General features: G+C 40.7%; 1 protein-coding gene across 3 annotated transcripts in view; it reads right to left on the minus strand.

Moving 5' to 3' along the window:
* The window catches only part of LOC124131246 (colorectal mutant cancer protein-like), a 136,749-nt gene that overhangs the window by 57,524 nt on the left and 56,229 nt on the right, over positions 1–22,996 (minus strand). Inside the window, exon 1 of one of the 3 annotated variants that reach the window (XM_048395198.1) lies at positions 6,655–7,524. The exons of the other annotated variants lie outside the window; for them this stretch is intronic. Coding sequence (XP_048251155.1) covers positions 6,655–6,684 — 30 coding nt within the window. The 5' untranslated portion in view covers positions 6,685–7,524. Of the gene's footprint in view, positions 1–6,654; positions 7,525–22,996 lie in introns of those variants that run through there. 3 annotated transcript variants of the gene reach the window in all.

Here is a 22,996-nt window from a genome sequence, read left to right on the forward strand (position 1 = left end):
CTGGGGGCCACTTGTTACCCAGATTCCACACGGGGTCCCTTGTTTTAGTGAGCGGGAGTTTATGGCTTTAGATTCTTAGCCATATTCCAGGGCTATTGTCTTGAACCAAAATACAAAGTATGGCTGGGGGAGTTGATGTTACATAGCTTTTCACGATGGGGACACCAGAAATGAGGTTCAGACATTGTTCCCATGAGGGAAACCGAAGGGCATGAGTGTATGCTTTACCACAAAGCTACCCCATAACCCTTCCACAGAATAAGGAGTTATGTCCCTTGGCAATGATGGCATTTCATTTGTACTATTGAGAAAGACATGGAGTAAATCACCAAACTCATTTTGTATATTTTTTACGAACACTTCGACCGACCCTACATCTAATCCTTAAATTCACATGGAATACCACAGAGAAATTCATTTAATTCTGTTGAAAAATGGGTAACATCTTTTCATGGAACCCAGAATTTTACTATTTCATAAATGGTCTACATTTCATTTTCATCATACTTGCATGAGACGGCCATGTAAAAACAACACAAAGAAAACATCTTAGTCATTTATACCCAAACTTCATCACACAAGTCCATGACCTCATCATCATCATCATCATCATTAACGATCACATCTTCAACATCGTGGCTCAAAACAAAGGTCCTCACCTAGAATCTAAATAATTGTCAAACTTCATCGAACAAGTTTGAATATTTCTCTCACATTTATTTGAATGTCTCTATCAATATGCATCACACTGCCGTGAAGTGTGGACAATGAATTGAAGCGAACACTTGAGAAATGTCCCATATTGGTAGCTGTGATACGCTCTCACATTCAGTTGAAAGTTTCTATCAATATGCATCAGATTTCCATGAAATGAAGATGATGCATTGCAAGAACTCATCTGAGAAACCATAAGTGGAGAAATGTCCTTATCATGGCAGGTCTTAATTTGCTGTGTCCGTAGCGTGAATAACACGATACCATTAACACCAAGTCAGTGAGGCTCTAGAAGTGCCTTCTGATTGGCCAGAGGGCGGGGGTAGCTAAGAAGTTAAAGCGTTCGCTCGTCACGCCAAAGACCCGGGTTGGATTCCCCAAATGTTTTAGTCTATGAGATACGATATTCGATAAGTCCATGTTTAGTATGGGAGTTAGGACAATCACAAGTCTATGTTATATATGGGCTTTATGACAATCACAAGTCCATGTTTAGTATGGGAGTTATGACAATCACAAGTCCATGTTTAGTATGGGTGTTATGACAATCACAAGTCTATGTTATATATGGGCGTTATGACAATCACAAGTCCATGTTATATATGGGCGTTATGACAATCACAAGTCTATGTTGTATATGGGCTTTATGACAATCACAAGTCCATGTTATATATGGGCGTTATGACAATCACAAGTCCATGTTTAGTATGGGAGTGATGACAATCACAAGTCCATGTTATATATGGGCGTTATGACAATCACAAGTCCATGTTTAGTATGAGAGATACAACAATCACAAGTCCATGTTTAGTATGGGCGTTATGACAATCACAAGTCCATGTTATATATGGGCGTTATGACAATCACAAGTCCATGTTTAGTATGAGAGATACAATAATCAGAAGTCCATGTTTAGTATGGGCATTATGACAATCACAAGTCCATGTTTAGTATGGGATTTATGACAATCACAAGTCCATGTTATATATGGGCGTTATGACAATCACAAGTCTATGTTGTATATGGGCTTTATGACAATCACAAGTCCATGTTATATATGGGCGTTATGACAATCACAAGTCCATGTTTAGTATGGGAGTGATGACAATCACAAGTCCATGTTATATATGGGCGTTATGACAATCACAAGTCCATGTTTAGTATGAGAGATACAACAATCACAAGTCCATGTTTAGTATGGGCGTTATGACAATCACAAGTCCATGTTATATATGGGCGTTATGACAATCACAAGTCCATGTTTAGTATGAGAGATACAATAATCACAAGTCCATGTTTAGTATGGGCATTATGACAATCACAAGTCCATGTTTAGTATGGGATTTATGACAATCACAAGTCCATGTTATATATGGGCGTTATGACAATCACAAGTCCATGTTTAGTATGGGCGTTATGACAATCACAAGTCCATGTTTAGTATGGGAGTAATGACAATCACAAGTCCATGTTTAGTATGGGAGTTATGACAATCACAAGTCCATGTAATATATGGGCGTTATGACAATCACAAGTCCATGTTTAGTATGGGAGTTATGACAATCACAAGTCCATGTTATATATGGGCGTTATGACAATCACAAGTCCATGTTATATATGGGCGTTATGACAATCACAAGTCCATGTTTAGTATGGGCGTTATGACAATCACAAGTCCATGTTATATATGGGCGTTATGACAATCACAAGTCCATGTTTAGTATGAGAGATACAACAATCACAAGTCCATGTTTAGTATGAGAGATACAACAATCACAAGTCCATGTTATATATGGGCGTTATGACAATCACAAGTCCATGTTTAGTATGGGAGTTATGACAATCACAAGTCCATGTTTAGTATGGGCGTTATGACAATCACAAGTCCATGTTTAGTATGGAGTTAGGCAAACAATGCATGACTCACCTACTTCTACACTGACTTATGACAGTCATAACACCTGTTTGTGCACCAGTGCCTTGGCACATCTCCTTTTAATAGCTGAAAATTATTCAGGTATTCTAAGTCCAACCCAAATTAATTAGTTATCTAAATCAGATAAAAAGCCTAATCAACAGATATAATTTAAATTTAGGCAATACAAGTTCGGTATTTCAAGCATGCTCTTCCCTCTTACAGCTGATTATAATAATTACACTAAACTTCCTACCTGGGTGTTATCAACACAGTAATCAAATTCTCAATAAATAAATTACTCCCGAACATACCATCATCAACAACCACATCCTGTGTTAGATAACTGATTCACTTTCAAACATGTGGGCAAGCATGCATACAGATTCATAAAAATATTTTTTACAGCCATAACAAATACTTCCCATCACTGACTTTCCAATCACCATCTTTCCCAAATGATTTTCCTTCTGAAAACCAAAATATGGAACAGAAAACAAACAATGGAGGCAACACAGAGAGGTGAAATTACCCAGGCAATATACAATATTTATCCTGAACCCATAACCATTAACCAATCTCCAGGCCTCCCAGTCCAACGCTAACGGTTATTTTCTCCTCTTAAAACATACGTACCACCTACGGATTTATCATTTTATCGTCTTCTTCACCTCTGTGTCCTAGTGGTTGAGTTGAACAGACCAAATGTCTGTGGTAAAAAAACTTGGCATCTTGTCAAATGGATTTTTGGGGTAAATCTTTTAACTGGTGGAAAAAGCCTGTCAGAGGACAACTGTTATAACACATTGATCTTTCATTTGTTTAATTCATACCTGTGTCATTCCCTTGTGAAAAACAATATTTATCTCCTCAGATCGGATACGCCTGAAGTGAAAACATTGATATCACTGGCTTAATCTATACTTGACATGGAATACGTTTTCTTATATGGAGAGACAATTTATACCTGTGTTATTCCCTTGTAGTGATGGAATAACAATATTTATCTCTTCAGATCGGACACCCCTGAAGCGTATAACATTGATATCACTGGCTTAATCGATACTTGACATGGAATACGTTTTCTTATATGGAGAGACAATTTATACCTGTGTTATTCCCTTGTAGTGATGGAATAACAATATTTATCTCTTCAGATTGGACACCCCTGAAGCGTATAACATCGATATCACTGGCTTAATCTATAGTTCACATAAAGTCATTTCTCTGCAAACTTAAATCAAATGATGTGTATCAATGTAAGACTAAACGGTTACCATTTATTATGTTCTTGAGTTGAAACACTATATCTGAAAATATCAACTTGATTTCTTCCACTCAAGTGAAATAACACTATTTGCTGGAACTACTCTCCGGCATCCTGATTGACACAATGGTTTTCAGACAATGACATGTAAGATCAGTGACAACATACATAATAAATTGAACATCTGATTTCCTTGGCAAAAAACAAGTTTAGTGCATCTCATGACTTGAAATAGGTGACATATTCATGCATGGCTAAGGAATTCATGAAAATATCAATTTTGTACAGTCGCTAGAAGAGATATACATATGTAAGCCAAATATCCACTACATATTTAATAGAGTCAGATGCAGTTGCACATATCACTATATACAACATTACATTGGTGTCGACAGTGGAGCATAGGTGGTGGAGCATAGCTTCTTCTTTTTATTAATACACTTAGCATGTGCAGCATGGCCCCTTCTTAACATGCTTAGGTGGTGGAGCATAGCCCCTTCTCATTAATACGCTTAGGATGTGGGCATGGCCCCTTCTTAACATGCTTAGGTGGTGGAGCATAGCCCCTTCTCATTAATACGCTTAGGATGTGGGCATGGCCCCTTCTTAACGTGCTTAGGTGGTTGAGCATAGCCCCTTCTCATTAATATGCTTAAGATGTGGAGCATGGTCCCTTCTTAACGTGCATAGCAAGGTGGTGGAGCATAGCTTCTCATTAATGTGCTTAGGTGGTGGTGCAAAGCCCCTTCTTAATGTGCTTAGGATGTGGAGCATAGCTTTTCATTAATGTGCTTAAGTGGTGGTGCAAAGCCCCTTCTCAATGTGCTAAGGATGTGGAGCATAGCTTCTCATTAATGTGCTTAAGTGGTGGTGCAAAGCCCCTTCTCAATGTGCTTAGGATGTGGAGCATAGCTTCTCATTAATGTGCTTAAGTGGTGGTGCAAAGCCCCTTCTCAGTGCTAATGCTGAAGACCAATAATCCTTGAACACATATTTAAAAAAATAATTTGAATGCCTACTTAAAAGATGACTAGCAATAATTATTCTTCAACATCTGTAACAAAATTCAGATATCATTATCTACCCAATTTACTTCATTGAGGCCCGTGAAGATCCGGGGTAGAATAGGTCTTCAGCAACCCATTCTTGCACTCCAAAAGGCAACTATGCTTGTCCCAAGAGACGACTAACAGGATCGAGTGGTCAGACTTGACGACTTGGTTGATGCAAGTCATCGATTCGAATTGCGTGGATTGATGCTCATGATATTAATCACTGGATTGTCTGGTCCAGACTCGATTATTTACAGACCGCCGTCATAAAGGTGGAATATTGCTGAGTGCGGTGTTAAACAACAAACCAACCAACCAACCAACATTGTTTGACATCACACTATTTACAATGAGAAATGTCCTTGTTGCCCAGTACATGCCCCATAACACAGGGCAGACATCTGTCTCAGGAGGAACTGCCTTACAGTAACAGGTCCAACTGTTCCCCTGGCAGTCAACACTTCAGGGAACATGCTTAACCATAGGTACATAGACTTACAGCTGCACCCACTCGAACTGAGGCCTCAAAACAAAATCCTGTTTCCGGGTGACACTCCCATAACAAAACACACCTTTGTTTGTTTGTTTAACGCCACACTCAGCAATATTTCAGCTATGTGACAGCGGTCTGTAAATAAGTGATCTGGACCAGACACTCCAGTGCTTGACATCATGAGTATCGATCTACGCAATTGTGATACAATAAACAGGGTTTCACAGTATTTTCAAATATCTATTTTTTATGCAAACAGCAATATTCCTGCTATATGATGTCAGTCTGTAAATAATCAAGACTGGACCAGACAATCCAGTGCTTGACACTATGAGCATCGATCTACACAATTGGGATACGATGACATGTATCAACCAAGTCAGCGAGCCTGACCACCCGATCCCATTAGTCGCCTCTTTCGGCAAGCATGGGATGCTGAAGATTAGTTCTAACCCAGATCTTCACAGGTTAAACACAGCCTTGAAATCACATTTCAGTGGACACTGCAAAACAAACATCCTCAACTCATTCACACACAAAACTCAAATGTCTCAAATATGTTTTCGGGACATAAATAACACATGAAGACAGCGATGTGTTCCAAAATATTGTGACACATTCATCACTTATTATTGCAGAAAGGGCTCCTTTAAGCTCACTAACAAGACGTAGGGGATCTTTTCCCCACTTCTACGAACATGAAGCACAGCTGAATTACTTCACACGATGAGTTTTGTTTTGTATGAAATCCCTGAAGAGAACACCATCTGTTTCTTCAGAAGAAGAAACAGATAATGTTTTTCAACTCTTAAACCCACACTGAAAAAGATCACAAAGGATTCTCTTAAGTTTCAAGTATTTCGGATGACTCTTAAAAATCGATCATAGTCTTGAAAACAAATAATTATACTAACATCAATATTGTGTGTGTTGTTTAACCCCACACTCAGCAATATTCCAGCTATATGATGGCAGAGTGTAAATGAATCTGAACCAGACAATCCAGTGATTGGTATTATCAACTACATCATGACATGCAAATAAGCCAAATCACCAAAGACAACTTCCAGATCCATTTAGTCAGCGCTTATGACAAGCATAGACTGCTGGAAAACTATTCCTAACAAGAACCCCCCACCGAGTTCCCATGCAACTTTGGTGTTATCATAATTAATCTTTATCTTACACAATCTTATAAACAAGTCACACTTACATCCATGTTGGTTGTATTTTTCTGCTTCATGCTAAATCCTTCCTTTCATTTCCAGCCACCATGTCATATAATCCTTCAAATCGTCACTAATCCTGAATCAGTTGGATAATCCTTTCATGTGATAATCCCTTGTATCCCTCATGAAATCAGCCAAACTGAAGACGGGCGATAACTCACGTAATCCATAGTTCAAACTGATTTATTCCACAGAGGTGCTTTAAATTCCAATATTGATTGATTAGTAACCTCCTGTGTCTCTGTGTCTCCACAGTTGAATTTCACCACATATTTACAACCACAAAATAATCCTTCACTTTTTTCAATCTAACACCTGCATTAAGCATCTTTGAATGCACAATGGAATTCCCAAATAATAAACCTGATCACCATTAAATAATTCTTTCATTCTTTAATTTCAGCTGACGTCTGCTCCAAGCTGCAGATTTCCCATAAGTCATCAATTATCAAATCTGGCGTCTGCTATCATCTAAGGTCTATAATACTACCTACACAAATCAAACCCGTAGTTATGAAACTGACGTCTGCTAAGCTCCATTTCCTTCTCGACATTCTTCCATTTTTTAGCCGTGAAACGTAAACTCAAAACAGTGTTCCTCTTCACCGCAGGTTGACTCATCCGCTTCAAATATTCCCCAAATTTTAACTGACATCTGCTCCGACACGTACAAATCTTCCCTTATCCTTCCTCTTCAACTCTCAGCTCAAGAGCAGACGCAGCACTATCGTCCAAGCAGGAGATATGGAAGTGAAGTATAGGCGACGGCAATACACCTCATTGCATTATTTCATTCACATTGAATAAACACACATCCACTCCTCACACGCAAAGCTGATTCGGTCTTCCGGCCTGACCCATTTCAGCACCAAGGGGTGTATGTTGTTTATATGTCAAAAGTGGTGTTCAGGGAATATAGAGTCTCATCCACCATTGAAAGGTTAAAAAAATCATGAAGAATTGGTCTGTATTTTTTAGGGACTATTGAACTGGGGACGTCAGCTCTATGGTCACAGACTGTGAGATATTTACTCAGCACTTCTCAGGACAAAGCAAACAGAAGCCACTTGGCACTGCAGATTTCTTCTCACCAAACAAAAATAGCATCAGATATATTGAGAAAAACAATTCTAACACTAACAGGAATCTTATTTTGGTGGTACGATGAAATTCTAGACATTTGTCCTTATCTTTTATGTGTTCAAGTTTTGGTTATCATTATTGTTTTGTATTTAAAATCCATCATGTTAGAAAATGAAAATTATTTTGAATTATTTTTTTAAAAAGAACTTTCATTAAATCTCTTAATTGGAACATATGCCATGATATCCAAATAGTCATCTGATCTTTCAAATTATATATGCTTGAAATACTGCTAATGAGATTAATCTTTTTATTTCGCTTAAATTACCGCAATAATTATGCACTGATATTCGATATTCCCCTAAAAATAATTTTATGAACATTCATAGAAGCCCAAATTTGTGTTCTGATTATGTCTTGAGAAACAGATGCATAATAATCAAAATGAATATTGCAGAAATCTAGGACCTGTCCACGTCCACAAACATTACACAACTGGTAATATTCATAAACAGAGATTTCAGAGATCCTCAACTGTCAACTTCGAATTAATATATCACCTCTTAAACAATACACAACAGGCAATTTTGAGAAGTAGAGATTTCCAAGATCCAGAAATTGTCAACAACAAGCTGACAAACCAGTGTATCATCCAGTGCAATATTGGTGATAACGCCCCACCAGGCAGTGTGCAGGACAAGCCAGAAACAGCGGAATCTAATTTGCAGCATCCCTTGTCGGGTTTGAAAGAGGTAACAAGTGGTTACCAGATCTTCAAATAATTAACCTATCGCATTCCATTGTCATTTTCGCACATAACACAGCAGCACAATTAATTTGTCCAATCAAATGGAGGCTCGAATCACTCCCAACTCCACAGGGGTTCTTGAAAAGGAGGCGAAGCGATCATTTCAGTGAGTCATTCCCTAGAAGGCGTAATTTGTGATCAGAGGGAAGACGATTTGCATTAATTGCCGTAAAGTGAACGCCACTCTGGAGCTTCCTGGTAATGATCGAGACTTGAGAATGTCCCAGGCCTGGAAGCCTAGCTGTAAGTGCTGACAAGATAATGGGTGCCTTTAGATCGTATCTTAAACCTGCCTGTATGTCACAGCCTGTCAGTGTTAAAGTCATCAATCATATATCGGCCATAGCAGTTACAGCATCAGGGTTTTATTCATCAACTGTATATTGGGTATATCATTCATAGGACAGGGTTATAATGATCCACTGTATATTGGGTATATCATTCATAGGATCAGGATTATAAGGCTTAACTGTATATTGGGTATATCATTTATAGGACAGGGTTATAATACTTAACTGTATATTGGGTATATCATTTATAGGACAGGGTTATAAGGATTAACTGTATATTGGGTATACCATTCATAGGACAGGGTTATAATGATCAACTGCATATTAAGTATATCATTTAAAGTATTGGTATACCAGGAATATCAATTACAGTTTTAGGGTTATATTAATTAACTGTATGGTGGGTATATCATTTATAGGATCAGGCGTATATCTATTAACTGTATATTCAGTTTATCATTTAGAGTACTTGTATATCATGTATATCAATTAGAGTATGACAGTTATATTACTTAACTGTATATTGGGTATATCATTTATAGGACAGGGTTATAATGTTTAACTGTATATTAGGTATATCATTTAAAGTATTTGTATATCAGGTATATCAATTAGAGTATGATGGTTATAATGAGTAACTGTATATTGAGTATATCATTTAAAGTACTTGTATAACAGGTATATTATTTTGAGTATCAAGCTTATATCCATTAACTGTATATTCTGTATGCAGGTTATATCACTGAGGCTGTGAGGGTACCTATCATGATGTATATTCTGTATACAGGTTATATCACTCAGGCTGTGAGGGTACATATCATGATGTATATTCTGTATACAGGTTATATCACTGAGGCTGTGAGGGTACATATCATGATGTATATTCTGTATGCAGGTTATATCACTGAGGCTGTGAGGGTACATATCATGATGTATATTCTGTATACAGGTTATATCACTCAGGCTGTGAGGGTACATATCATGATGTATATTCTGTATGCAGGTTATATCACTGAGGCTGTGAGGGTACATATCATAATGTATATTCTGTATACAGGTTATATCACTGAGGCTGTGAGGGTACATATCATGATGTATATTCTGTATACAGGTTATATCACTGAGGCTGTAAGGGTATCTATCATGATGTATATTCTGTATACAGGTTATATCACTCAGGCTGTGAGGGTACATATCATGATGTATATTCTGTATGCAGGTTATATCACTGAGGCTGTGAGGGTACATATCATAATGTATATTCTGTATACAGGTTATATCACTCAGGCTGTGGGGGTACATATCATAATGTATATTCTGTATACAGGTTATATCACTGAGGCTGTGAGGGTACCTATCATGATGTATATTCTGTATACAGGTTATATCACTGAGGCTGTGAGGGTACCTATCATGATGTATATTCTGTATACAGGTTATATCACTGAGGCTGTGAGGGTACCGCTATCATGATGTATATTCTGTATACAGGTTATATCACTGAGGCTGTGAGGGTACATATCATGATGTATATTCTGTATACAGGTTATATCACTCAGGCTGTGAGGGTACCTATCATGATGTATATTCTGTATACAGGTTATATCACTGAGGCTGTGAGGGTACCTATCATTATGTATTTTCCCCGTCTTGTAACAGTTTCCACCAAGCCCCAAGCGTGTATATGTACCATAAAAATGATCTTATCTTGTCTTAAGCTTAACATCAAAACTTGAGTCAACCAATTTGTAAACATTTATGGCACTTCAAAGACACACAAAAGTCTTTCTCAAAAAAGATTCCTCTTTAACAAATCTACAACAAGCTCTGAATATTTCAACAACCCTTTTGGTGGGGGCTCGATCCACGGCTGCTGGATACATTACCTCTATTTGCAGACCACATCCAACAGACTATCAAGTTTCAAAACAGATATTCTCCAGCTGGTCAAGGCACAGCACTGGCGGGAGGGTTAGTTGAAGCCCACATCAAACATGGGAAATAAAATAGTTTTAGTCTTCTATCAGGACATATATAGTGTTCATGAGACCCTGGGCTTCCTCAGACTGCAATAATGGTCTCCTGTGGGAGACATAAGCTGCTCTAGTAGTGAGTGCATTGCTGGCGAAGACCCCAGGGCCAGCCGAAGATACTGCCTTTTCCCACACTATGTTGTTTGTTTGTTGCTTGTTGTTTGTAGTTTAACAGCCCACTCAGCACTATTCAAGCTGTATGACAGCGGTCTGTAAGTAATTGAGTCTAGATCAGGCAATCCAGTGATTGACATCATGAGCATCAATCTACACAAATGGGATACAACGACATGCATCAACCAAGTCAGCGAGCCTGACAACCTGATCCCGTTAGTCGCTTATTATGACAAGCACGCCGAACTACAGTTAAGCAGCGTATTTGCGTAAAATACTCCGCCAAAATATTCAACACCCAATTACTTTCAATTAACTTGCGTCCAGAAACATGCATTAAATGAAAAAACTCAAACGTATAAAAACAGCTCGCGTAAAAACCCAATGAATCTTTTTCAGCATGCATACAAAGGAGCTGATCTTCGAAACAAAATTACGAGCTAATTTACTTTCCAAGTCAAGCCTGTATATTAGAACAGTTATATACATCTAAAACATTATTTCATATTCTTTAAATCTTTAAATGTTCACTAATTTGTTGAAAAACCCAATAGAGTGATGAATAGATGTGTGAAAAAATTTTGGTTACCCAATGAAAACGTAACAACCCAATTAAAATAGAAACCATAGAGTAAAAACTCAATTGCTCAAAAAGTTATCTGGAGCTCTGAAGCACAGTCGCCTTTTACGGCAAGAATGGGTTGCTGAAGACCTATTCTAACCTCTTTGAAATGTAGTGTGTCAGCATAATGGGGGAGGAAAACAACTTTGGTGAAACCCACAAGCACAGGTACTCATATGGTGCTGACAAACCTAGAAACAAAATAAGGGTGAATATGGGACTCGAACACACAATGAACAGTTTCTGGCCCAAGGGACGTAACTCTGCCTAGTGAATTGCAGGGCCTGGGACGACTGCCCCCTGTGCCCCAGTGGTTGTTTGTTTGCATCAATCAAGTCAGCAAGTCTGACCACCCGATCCCCTTGCAGTCCATCACCCATCATTTTGGCACACATTTTTTCACAATTCATTTTCACAAAACACACAATCACACGATGGAATTTGGCTATTACCTATTAATGAACATTGACCTAACTAGAAATACCAATTTTGTAATAATTCATGTCCGAAAATTAATATTTTCTTCATTGTTATCATATGACCGTTGACATCGCCCTGCAGTGGGGGGTGAAAACAGATAATTTACATCTCACAACAATGTCATAATGTGTGTTAAACATGCTTTCTGCATGCAAGACCCAAAGTTACCTCAATATCTAGCCCGATGATGAGGGAATTTCTCAAAGATGTGTAAATAAATTAAAATGACTTTTGAAATGAACTTTCATTTAAACTACCTTAGTATATGAAAACATAACATTATACCAGAATCGTTGCCTAAAACCCCTTCCGAGTTGCTGAAACTCAGGACATTACATCAGATGTGCAGTCGTCCGAAAATGTGTGTTCACTGTCTGTGTCATTGCATTAAATCAATCAATAAGGATAGGTGGAATGACATCTCTCAATTCCCGCTTGTCAAAGCTGTCTAGCTTTTCTTTCTCCTTGGGATCTGGGATGGCCCCCTCTGGTTCGTCATCTGCGTCATCCGGAGGAGAGAATTATGAATAAAGTCCTTTGAGATATTCTAGTTGCACGCAATGTTCTTTTTGTGAAACAACAAACAAATATCAAGGGTACGTTTCATAAAACCATACACTAATGAATAATATCACCCTATCCTTTGACAGTTTACCTCAAAACTGGTATTTCTAGTTAGGTCAGTGATTATTATTAGATAATAACCAACTTTTGTCATGTGATTGTGTGTTTAATAGAATTGTTTCTTTTTTTAAAAAAACAGGTGCCAAAATGATGGTTGCCTCTTACGATAAGCATGGGTTGCTGAAGACCAATTCTAGCTAGGATCTTCATGGGTCGTCCCCCAGTGTCCCCTACAGCACTGAGACCACTGTGTGAAGGTGAACCCAGGGACAGCATGAACTACTTCATCAGACTGACATCCAGTGTCTCCTACAGCACTGAGACCACTGTGTGAAGGTGAACCCAGGGGCAGCAGGAACTACTTCATCAGACCGACATCCAGTGTCCCCTACAGCACTGAGACCAGTGTGTGAAGGTGAACCCAGGGGCAGCATGAACTACTTCATCAGACCGACATCCAGTGTCTCCTACAGCACTGAGACCACTGTGTGAAGGTGAACCCAGGGACAGCATGAACTACTTCATCAGACTGACATCCAGTGTCTCCTACAGCACTGAGACCACTGTGTGAAGGTGAACCCAGGGGCAGCAGGAACTACTTCATCAGACCGACATCCAGTGTCTCCTACAGCACTGAGACCACTGTGTGAAGGTGAACCCAGGGGCAGCAGGAACTACTTCATCAGACTGACATCCAGTGTCCCCTACAGCACTGAGACCACTGTGTGAAGGTGAACCCAGGGGCAGCAGGAACTACTTCATCAGACCGACATCCAGTGTCTCCTACAGCACTGAGACCAGTGTGTGAAGGTGAACCCAGGGGCAGCAGGAACTACTTCATCAGACCGACATCCAGTGTCCCCTACAGCACTGAGACCACTGTGTCAAGGTGAACCCAGGGGCAGCAGGAACTACTTCATCAGACCGACATCCAGTGTCTCCTACAGCACTGAGACCACTGTGTGAAGGTGAACCCAGGGGCAGCATGAACTACTTCATCAGACCGACATCCAGTGTCTCCTACAGCACTGAGACCACTGTGTCAAGGTGAACCCAGGGGCAGCATGAACTACTTCATCAGACCGACATCCAGTGTCTCCTACAGCACTGAGACCACTGTGTGAAGGTGAACCCAGGGGCAGCAGGAACTACTTCATCAGACTGACATCCAGTGTCTCCTACAGCACTGAGACCAGTGTGTGAAGGTGAACCCAGGGGCAGCATGAACTACTTCATCAGACTGACATCCAGTGTCTCCTACAGCACTGAGACCACTGTGTGAAGGTGAACCCAGGGACAGCATGAGCTACTTCATCAGACTGACATCCAGTGTCTTCTACAGCACTGAGACCACTGTGTGAAGGTGAACCCAGGGGCAGCATGAACTACTTCATCAGACTGACATCCAGTGTCTCCTACAGCACTGAGACCAGTGTGTGAAGGTGAACCCAGGGGCAGCATGAACTACTTCATCAGACCGACATCCAGTGTCTCCTACAGCACTGAGACCACTGTGTCAAGGTGAACCCAGGGGCAGCAGGAACTACTTCATCAGACCGACATCCAGTGTCTCCTACAGCACTGAGACCACTGTGTCAAGGTGAACCCAGGGGCAGCAGGAACTACGTCATCAGACCGACATCCAGTGTCTCCTACAGCATTGAGACCACTGTGTCAAGGTGAACCCAGGGGCAGCATGAACTACTTCACCAGACTGACATCCAGTGTCTCCTACAGCACTGAGACCACTGTGTCAAGGTGAACCCAGGGGCAGCATGAACTACTTCATCAGACCGACATCCAGTGTCTCCTACAGCACTGAGACCACTGTGTCAAGGTGAACCCAGGGGCAGCATGAACTACTTCATCAGACCGACATCCAGTGTCTCCTACAGCACTGAGACCACTGTGTCAAGGTGAACCCAGGGGCAGCATGAACTACTTCATCAGACCGACATCCAGTGTCTCCTACAGCACTGAGACCACTGTGTCAAGGTGAACCCAGGGGCAGCATGAACTACTTCATCAGACCGACATCCAGTGTCTCCTACAGCACTGAGACCACTGTGTGAAGGTGAACCCAGGGGCAGCATGAACTACTTCATCAGACCGACATCCAGTGTCCCCTACAGCACTGAGACCACTGTGTCAAGGTGAACCCAGGGACAGCATGAACTACTTCATCAGACCGACATCCAGTGTCCCCTACAGTACTGAGACCAGTGTGTGAAGGTGAACCCAGGGGCAGCATGAACTACTTCATCAGACTGACATCCAGTGTCCCCTACAGCACTGAGACCACTGTGTGAAGGTGAACCCAGGGACAGCAGGAACTACTTCATCAGACCGACATCCAGTGTCTCCTACAGCACTGAGACCACTGTGTGAAGGTCAACCCAGGGGCAGCATGAACTACTTCATCAGACTGACATCCAGTGTCTCCTACAGCACTGAGACCACTGTGTGAAGGTGAACCCAGGGGCAGCATGAACTACTTCATCAGACCGACATCCAGTGTCCCCTACAGTACTGAGACCAGTGTGTGAAGGTGAACCCAGGGGCAGCATGAACTACTTCATCAGACTGACATCCAGTGTCCCCTACAGCACTGAGACCACTGTGTGAAGGTGAACCATGGGACAGCATGAACTACTTCATCAGACTGACATCCAGTGTCTCCTACAGCACTGAGACCACTGTGTGAAGGTCAACCCAGGGGCAGCATGAACTACTTCATCAGACTGACATCCAGTGTCTCCTACAGCACTGAGACCACTGTGTCAAGGTGAACCCAGGGGCAGCATGAACTACTTCATCAGACTGACATCCAGTGTCCCCTACAGCACTGAGACCATGGTGTGAAGGTGAACCCAGGGACAGCATTAACTACTTCATCAGACTGACATCCAGTGTCCATGTAGACAACATACACAAGCACAGCTGACACACAAAGGACAGATTATTGAAGTGTGTGTGGCTGTGTGTGTGTGTGTGTGTGTGTGTGTGGCTGTGTGTGTGTGTGTGGGGGGGGGGGCTGCTTGAACTAGTCCGGACTAATTGCTGGTCCTTATAGTGCAAGCTCATGAAGATACCATGCTGCAGTTTAACATGGATACCCCACTCAGACACAGTATACTGACTCCAAAACAACCCTCTTCCCCTTAATCCCGAGCACCAAGGAGGGTAACAACAAGTACCACACATTAACGTCCTTTGGTAAGACTCCGCCAGGGACTGAACCACAGACCTTCCGCTCTCAGAGCAGCCATTCCATCCACCAGATGAGGGAGGTAGTTCACCAGCCCACTGACCTCCATTGTCTGTATAGACAACAACCACATGCACACCCAACACACCGAGGACATATTCCTCAGGATATTGACCTCCGCAAACTCCACTGAAACAGATTAACATGGAGAAGACTGACGGCCATCACTGAAGAGAAAGAACAGCGTGCTGATATGATGGCAGTTAAACTGCATGTTCCAAAGATCGTTAAACAGAAAAACTCTTCTTTGAGGGCCAAAGACTAGCCATTTACAGATAACTACAGACCAGTAATAAGATTTCTCGAAACTTTTAGACCCCGAACACCAGCATTTATGTGTGCCTACCCATTTTATGGAACTAAATAGGAATTCTGATTCCTTTGGAAGCAGTTGTAATGTTCGGCTTAACTTTCTCAATCCACCTAATGAGTACCAAAGAGAATGGTTTCTCCAAGACAATAAGAACCTAAAGAAGGCTTTGAAGAGTTTGGGGCACTTGTAAAGACAATAAGGACCTTTAAGACCCAGTATCAGTTCAACGAACCCCTTCAGGGTGATAATGGTCAAGGCAATCTATCAATCATGCATCCAAACATAGCCCCGGCCCATTTCCCAAAACATCACAACATTATGAGGCGATACTAATATAAATGGACCAATGACGCTTAAGCACTACGACTATTGTAAGTCCACTTAATGTAGGACTTACGATGCTAATAGCACCATGAACAGAGCTCCAGATAAGCTTTTGGTGTTGTGGGTATTTTTACTCATGCATTTTAAAATCATTGGGTATCAGTAATTCTATCTGGGTATTCAAATTTCTGTTACCCACTAGTTTTTACACATGTGGGTATTTTTAAGTTAAATATTTAAAAACACTATTTATCTAGTCCCTGCAAACTGGTGTCGTGTGGGTTCGAGAGCTTTATAGGATTCAAAAATACCACGATACTTCCACAAGAAAGTGTGATGGCAAATGATCAGGATGTAACTGTCATCCATGAGTTTGGCAAGGTTGACAGAATGCCCATTTATAATTTCAAAATATGTTGCTGATTTGCTAATCGAATACGCAGGGTAACTTCACAATATTTTGATGATACATACAAGTTTTATTTTTGTAGCATATCTGTAATGTTCGTTGCGTATTTGATACGCTTGGATTTTATTTTACTGCGTATTTCTGCATTTCTGATGCGCATTTTACGCAGATACGCAGCTTATCTGGAGCTCTGATGAAGGTTTGCAAGTCCAGTTAATGTATGACTTAAGATGCTCTTAGCACTACCACAAACCGTCATCATATAGCTGGGATATTGCTGAGTGCATCATTTATCAACAAACAATTCAAAAATATGGTTGCCCCACCCTTTATGAACCCAATCAGGGCCTACAACCGAACCTCTACAGGGCCTCTAAGATCAAGAGAAGAGTTACCGAACCTCTACAGGGCCTCTAAGATCAAGAGAAAAGTTACCAAACCTCTACAGGGCCTCTAAGATCAAGAGAAGAGTTACCCCACACAAGTGGATATTCCTGTTATACAGCACTGTTTGAGTAATTCATTAGCAAACACTGTCCATCAATCAACAGGGTCCGTAATGGGATTTGACAGCTACTACTTGTTGTCATAGATCCATGTAATATTTGGATTCCACAGAAATTTCCCGTAATTGTGGCCGAAAATCCGATTAAAGCATGTCCATGTGTGCTGCATATTGAAGAAGGGCTTGGCACCCTTGCGGTGGGGCAGACCAGCAGGGCGCGATAACACGATAACACGTCCTGGCATTTGTCAACATGTTCTGAGTCATCACTGAGTTAGACATCGTAAAGTACCATTTGAAAAACATGTACAAAAACATCACATTCCATATCTGGATAAGAAAAGATGTGATATATAAATCTATAATTATATCTTTATTTATTTACTTCACAAAGGCCCACCTAGTCCTGATTTGTCATTGTGGAATATATTTATCTTATGAAACCCAAATCATCAAAATCAGCAACAGGAAGAAAATATGTCTTACAGATGAGGGACACTAACAAATAATATCACCTTATCCCTTGACAACATACCTCAAAACTGGTATTCTGTATTTCAAGATTTCATGGACTTTAAACCATTATGATAACATCATGCTATTGTTCTTGCAGTTGATTCTGGGCCAGAAATTCACTGGCCATTCTGTATGTGTATTTGAAACAAGCAAAACTGATGCAACCAACGTCATTGTGCTGAGTTATAGAGAGGTGTGGTGAGGTGAAATGGGGTTTAACGTCGCGTCCAAGATTATTGCACTTATATAGCAACATGTATGTATGTGTGTGGCTGCTTGTACTAGTCCAGACTGATGCCGATTTATAGTGCTAGCTCACTGAGATACCATGCTGCAGTTGAACATGAATACCCCACTCAGACACAGTATACTGACTCCGAGCCGACCAGTCCTTGTTTAGCCCCTTAATGCCGAGCGCCAGACAGGGTTAGAACAAGTACCATCTTTTAACTGCTTTTGGTATGATGTGGTCGGGGATCAAACCCCGGACCTTCCGCTCTCCAGGCGGACGCTCTACCATTAGACCACGGAGGCAGTCTGAGTTATAGAGAAAGTATGTTTCAAGCATAACATGGTTTAAGTCAGAGAAATCACTTGACTCTGGAAGTAGAATCAACAGGGCTTGTTGAGTCTACACCCAGAATCAACAGATTCAAGTGACTTCTCCATTAGATATGTTAGTCAAGGATTCATCAGCTGAAGGCTGCTGCCACTGTCATGGCTCCTGTCAAACCCTAGACTTGCTCCTGGCTCTATCTCTTTATCATTCATCATCAAATATTCCTGTTCCACACTGTTCCAATACCAGTTAGCCTGTCATACTGACCCTGAAACAAATGTATCCAATACAGGCCATGCCAGTGTATAACAGTTGGCAAGTCTAGATTACTGTCATACTGACCCTGAAACAAACATATCCAATGCAGCCCATGCGAGTGTATAACAGTTGGCAAGTCTAGATTACTGTCATACTGACCCTGAAACAAATATATCCAATGCAGCCCATGCCAGTGTATAACAGTTGGCAAGTCTAGATTACTGTCATACTGACCCTGAAACAAATATATCCAATGCAGCCCATGCGAGTGTATAACAGTTGGCAAGTCTAGATTACTGTCATACTGACCCTGAAACAAATATATCCAATGCAGCCCATGCCAGTGTATAACAGTTGGCAAGTCTAGATTACTGTCATACTGACCCTGAAACAAATATATCCAATGCAGCCCATGCCAGTGTATAACAGTTGGCAAGTCTAGATTACTGTCATACTGACCCTGAAACAAATATATCCAATGCAGCCCATGCCAGTGTATAACAGTTGGCAAGTCTAGATTACTGTCATACTGACCCTGAAACAAATATATCCAATGCAGCCCATGCGAGTGTATAACAGTTGGCAAGTCTAGATTACTGTCATACTGACCCTGAAACAAATATATCCAATGCAGCCCATGCGAGTGTATAACAGTTGGCAAGTCTAGATTACTGTCATACTGACCCTGAAACAAATATATCCAATGCAGCCCATGCCAGTGTATAACAGTTGGCAAGTCTAGATTACTGTCATACTGACCCTGAAACAAATATATCCAATGCAGCCCATGCCAGTGTATAACAGTTGGCAAGTCTAGATTACTGTCATACTGACCCTGAAACAAATATATCCAATGCAGCCCATGCCAGTGTATAACAGTTGGCAAGTCTAGATTACTGTCATACTGACCCTGAAACAAATATATCCAATGCAGCCCATGCCAGTGTATAACAGTTGGCAAGTCTAGATTACTGTCATACTGACCCTGAAACAAATATATCCAATGCAGCCCATGCCAGTGTATAACAGTTGGCAAGTCTAGATTACTGTCATACTGACCCTGAAACAAATATATCCAATGCAGCCCATGCGAGTGTATAACAGTTGGCAAGTCTAGATTACTGTCATACTGACCCTGAAACAAATATATCCAATGCAGCCCATGCCAGTGTATAACAGTTGGCAAGTCTAGATTACTGTCATACTGACCCTGAAACAAATATATCCAATGCAGCCCATGCCAGTGTATAACAGTTGGCAAGTCTAGATTACTGTCATACTGACCCTGAAACAAATATATCCAATGCAGCCCATGCCAGTGTATAACAGTTGGCAAGTCTAGATTACTGTCATACTGACCCTGAAACAAATATATCCAATGCAGCCCATGCGAGTGTATAACAGTTGGCAAGTCTAGATTACTGTCATACCGACCCTGATTCTGTGAAACAACTACCTGTTTTTCCAATAGAGCCCAAGTAAGTCTATAATAGTTAGCTAGAGAGTCTCCTTTTCATTACATTTTATTTTATTACGATAATTTAACAAGAGTTATTGGGTTTTTTAAAGCTATTTTCATTTCAGAGACAAGATGAATTCTAAATCGCAGTCTGAAGTCATAACAATTTTCTGGTTGTGATTTTACGAGTGTACGCTCAAGACTAAACAGTTTATTCAGTAATGGGTTTATTTGATCTTAGACTTGAATGTTGTATAAATTGCAAATTTTTAAACAGTGTACTTCCCCAAATTACCTCCTTCCAACTACGAACGATGAAATAACAATATCTGTCTGTATTTGTTAAACGGGGTCACAGGTTAATGGTGGATGCATGTACTGAGGCTGGGGAAGCAGGCTAATTTCTTGGTCTGAGGAACAGGTCTGACCCGACAGCAAGAACCTGAATCACTTGGTAAATGAGGTACGATACGGTTCTGTTTAAGGGCAGATCCAGGAGTTTGGAAAAGTGGGTGCACACATGAGGTGAACAAAAAACCAAAAGACCGACACTTCAGGCATCCGATAAAGTGGTCCACACTACCAAGGCTAGTCCTGCACCATGACCGTGGAAAATATTTATTTTATGAAAAAAATAATAATCTAGAAATGCATACAAATGCAAGTCTAGCCAGCTCAATCAGCATAGGGATTTTTTTATTTTTTTTTAGAGTCAAGAAGGATATTGTGTAATATAAGATTTCAGAGACTAAATGTTAGTCTATACCAAGGCCTTGATGTTTATTTGTTTGTTGGTTCAGGCCATACCATATGATAACAGTTTGCAAATAATCGAGTCTGGACCAGACGATCCAGTGACCGACATCATCGGCATCGATCTACACAATTGGGGTACGATGACATGCCATCAACCAAGTCAGCGAGCCTGTCCACCCGATCCAATAAGTCGCCTCGGTTGGAATTCTGTGTTCAATTTTTAGGGACGCAATGGCAGGGATAATTCACACAAAGATCAGCTCCCGAGGACTTGTAATTACACATGTCAAAAATGTAAAAGTTAACGATGGACGGACGACAGGATGAAGGATAAGGACTTTCAGCCAGGTGAGCTAAACCACTGACTGCTTCAGTACCGCCACATTCTCACTGAAGGGCCCCTTTAAGAGAGACGACTCAGTATTCACCTTAACGAGCTTCCATCAGTTGATGAGCTGCTTCAGCTGGGTCATGCTGACCTGCACGAAGGCAATGAAGAGGGAAGATCCCATATTGATCCGGAGTTTTTCATTTGCAACATGGGAATTTTACATGGAGTTACTTCCCTTTGATGAGCTCATACACGATGTCCTCATCAAGATCTTGAGTTCAATGTCTTGCAGTATAAAAGCGCTGTTGAAATATATATGTTTCTGTGAATAAAGATAATTGACATTTTCTGTTCTGAATTTGGAATTTAATGATTCTGTGCAGTATTTGAATTTAGGGAGAACTTGCGACAAGAAGAAAGTAATCTGAGCCCAAAGAACTCTGTGTTGTTATTGTTGTTCCTTGCTGTTTTAGAGTATCCATGGCTTTTGCTCAAATGTTGTTTCTGGTAAAAATCCTTTCTCGGTTTAAGCCCTTCACACAAGCAAACCACTAAGAAAGAGAACACAAAATTATACTTTTCCACTTTTGATAGGGATATTTTTTATCTCTTCATGCTCCACAAAATTGATTCTCATAACATGTCAAGAGTATATCTAAACAGAATGACATATCTGATTATCCCTATAAAAAGTAGTATAGATCGACTGGTTTCAAGGTTCATACAGGGACACTAAAATTCAAGGCCTTTTAACGGCTGCCTTATGACATCTTCAAGGCCTTTTTAGTTGGATTATTAGCCTTTGTCTGTCAATAATTTATTAGTGAGTGAGTGAGTGAGTGAGTGAGGTTTTACGCCGTCTTAGCAATATTCCAGCAAAATCACGGCAGGGGACACCAGAAACGGGCTTCACACATTCTACCCATGTCGGGAATCGAACCCGGGTCTTCAGCGTGACGAGCAAACGCTTCAACCACTAGGCTACCCGACCGACCCCAATAATTTATTTTATCTCTCCATGCTCCACAAAATTAATTCTCATAATATGTCAAGCGTATTTAAGAAATAAACGACAAGCGGGAGTCGTTTATCGTATCCCACTGCAATAGAATAAACCTTAATCCTTTTCTCCCAATACTGATTGTCATATCTCTCCTGATTTTGGATACGATCGTTCGGCCGTCACGTTTATCTGCATTGCCCAGCTACAACTAAGGGGAACAACTCACTAGGCACTCACTCCCCTCTCAAAAATAACGTCGTCGAATATACGCCCTCAAGTTGCAAGCGAAAGTTCCGGTCTCCAGAAATGACGTCATGACAGAACAATGTTTTTTCGTGAAATTAACCACACTTCATTCTTCATTGTTCTTTGTGATATTTATCACGTAGCATTCTTCATTGTTCTTTGTTATTTATCGCGTAGCTATCTTATATATTTAAACAGAATGACGTATGTGATTATCCCTATCAAAAGTTGAAGAACATAGAATGGTTTATGGGCTGCTTACAGCACAGACTTTGGCACATGGTGATGTTTAGTCATCATTTGGGATGTGCTTCCTTTTACAGGA

The sequence above is a fragment of the Haliotis rufescens genome, unplaced genomic scaffold (assembly GCF_023055435.1).
Source record: "Haliotis rufescens isolate VD_foot unplaced genomic scaffold, xgHalRufe1.0.p SCAF_14, whole genome shotgun sequence".
NCBI lineage: Eukaryota > Metazoa > Mollusca > Gastropoda > Lepetellida > Haliotidae > Haliotis > Haliotis rufescens.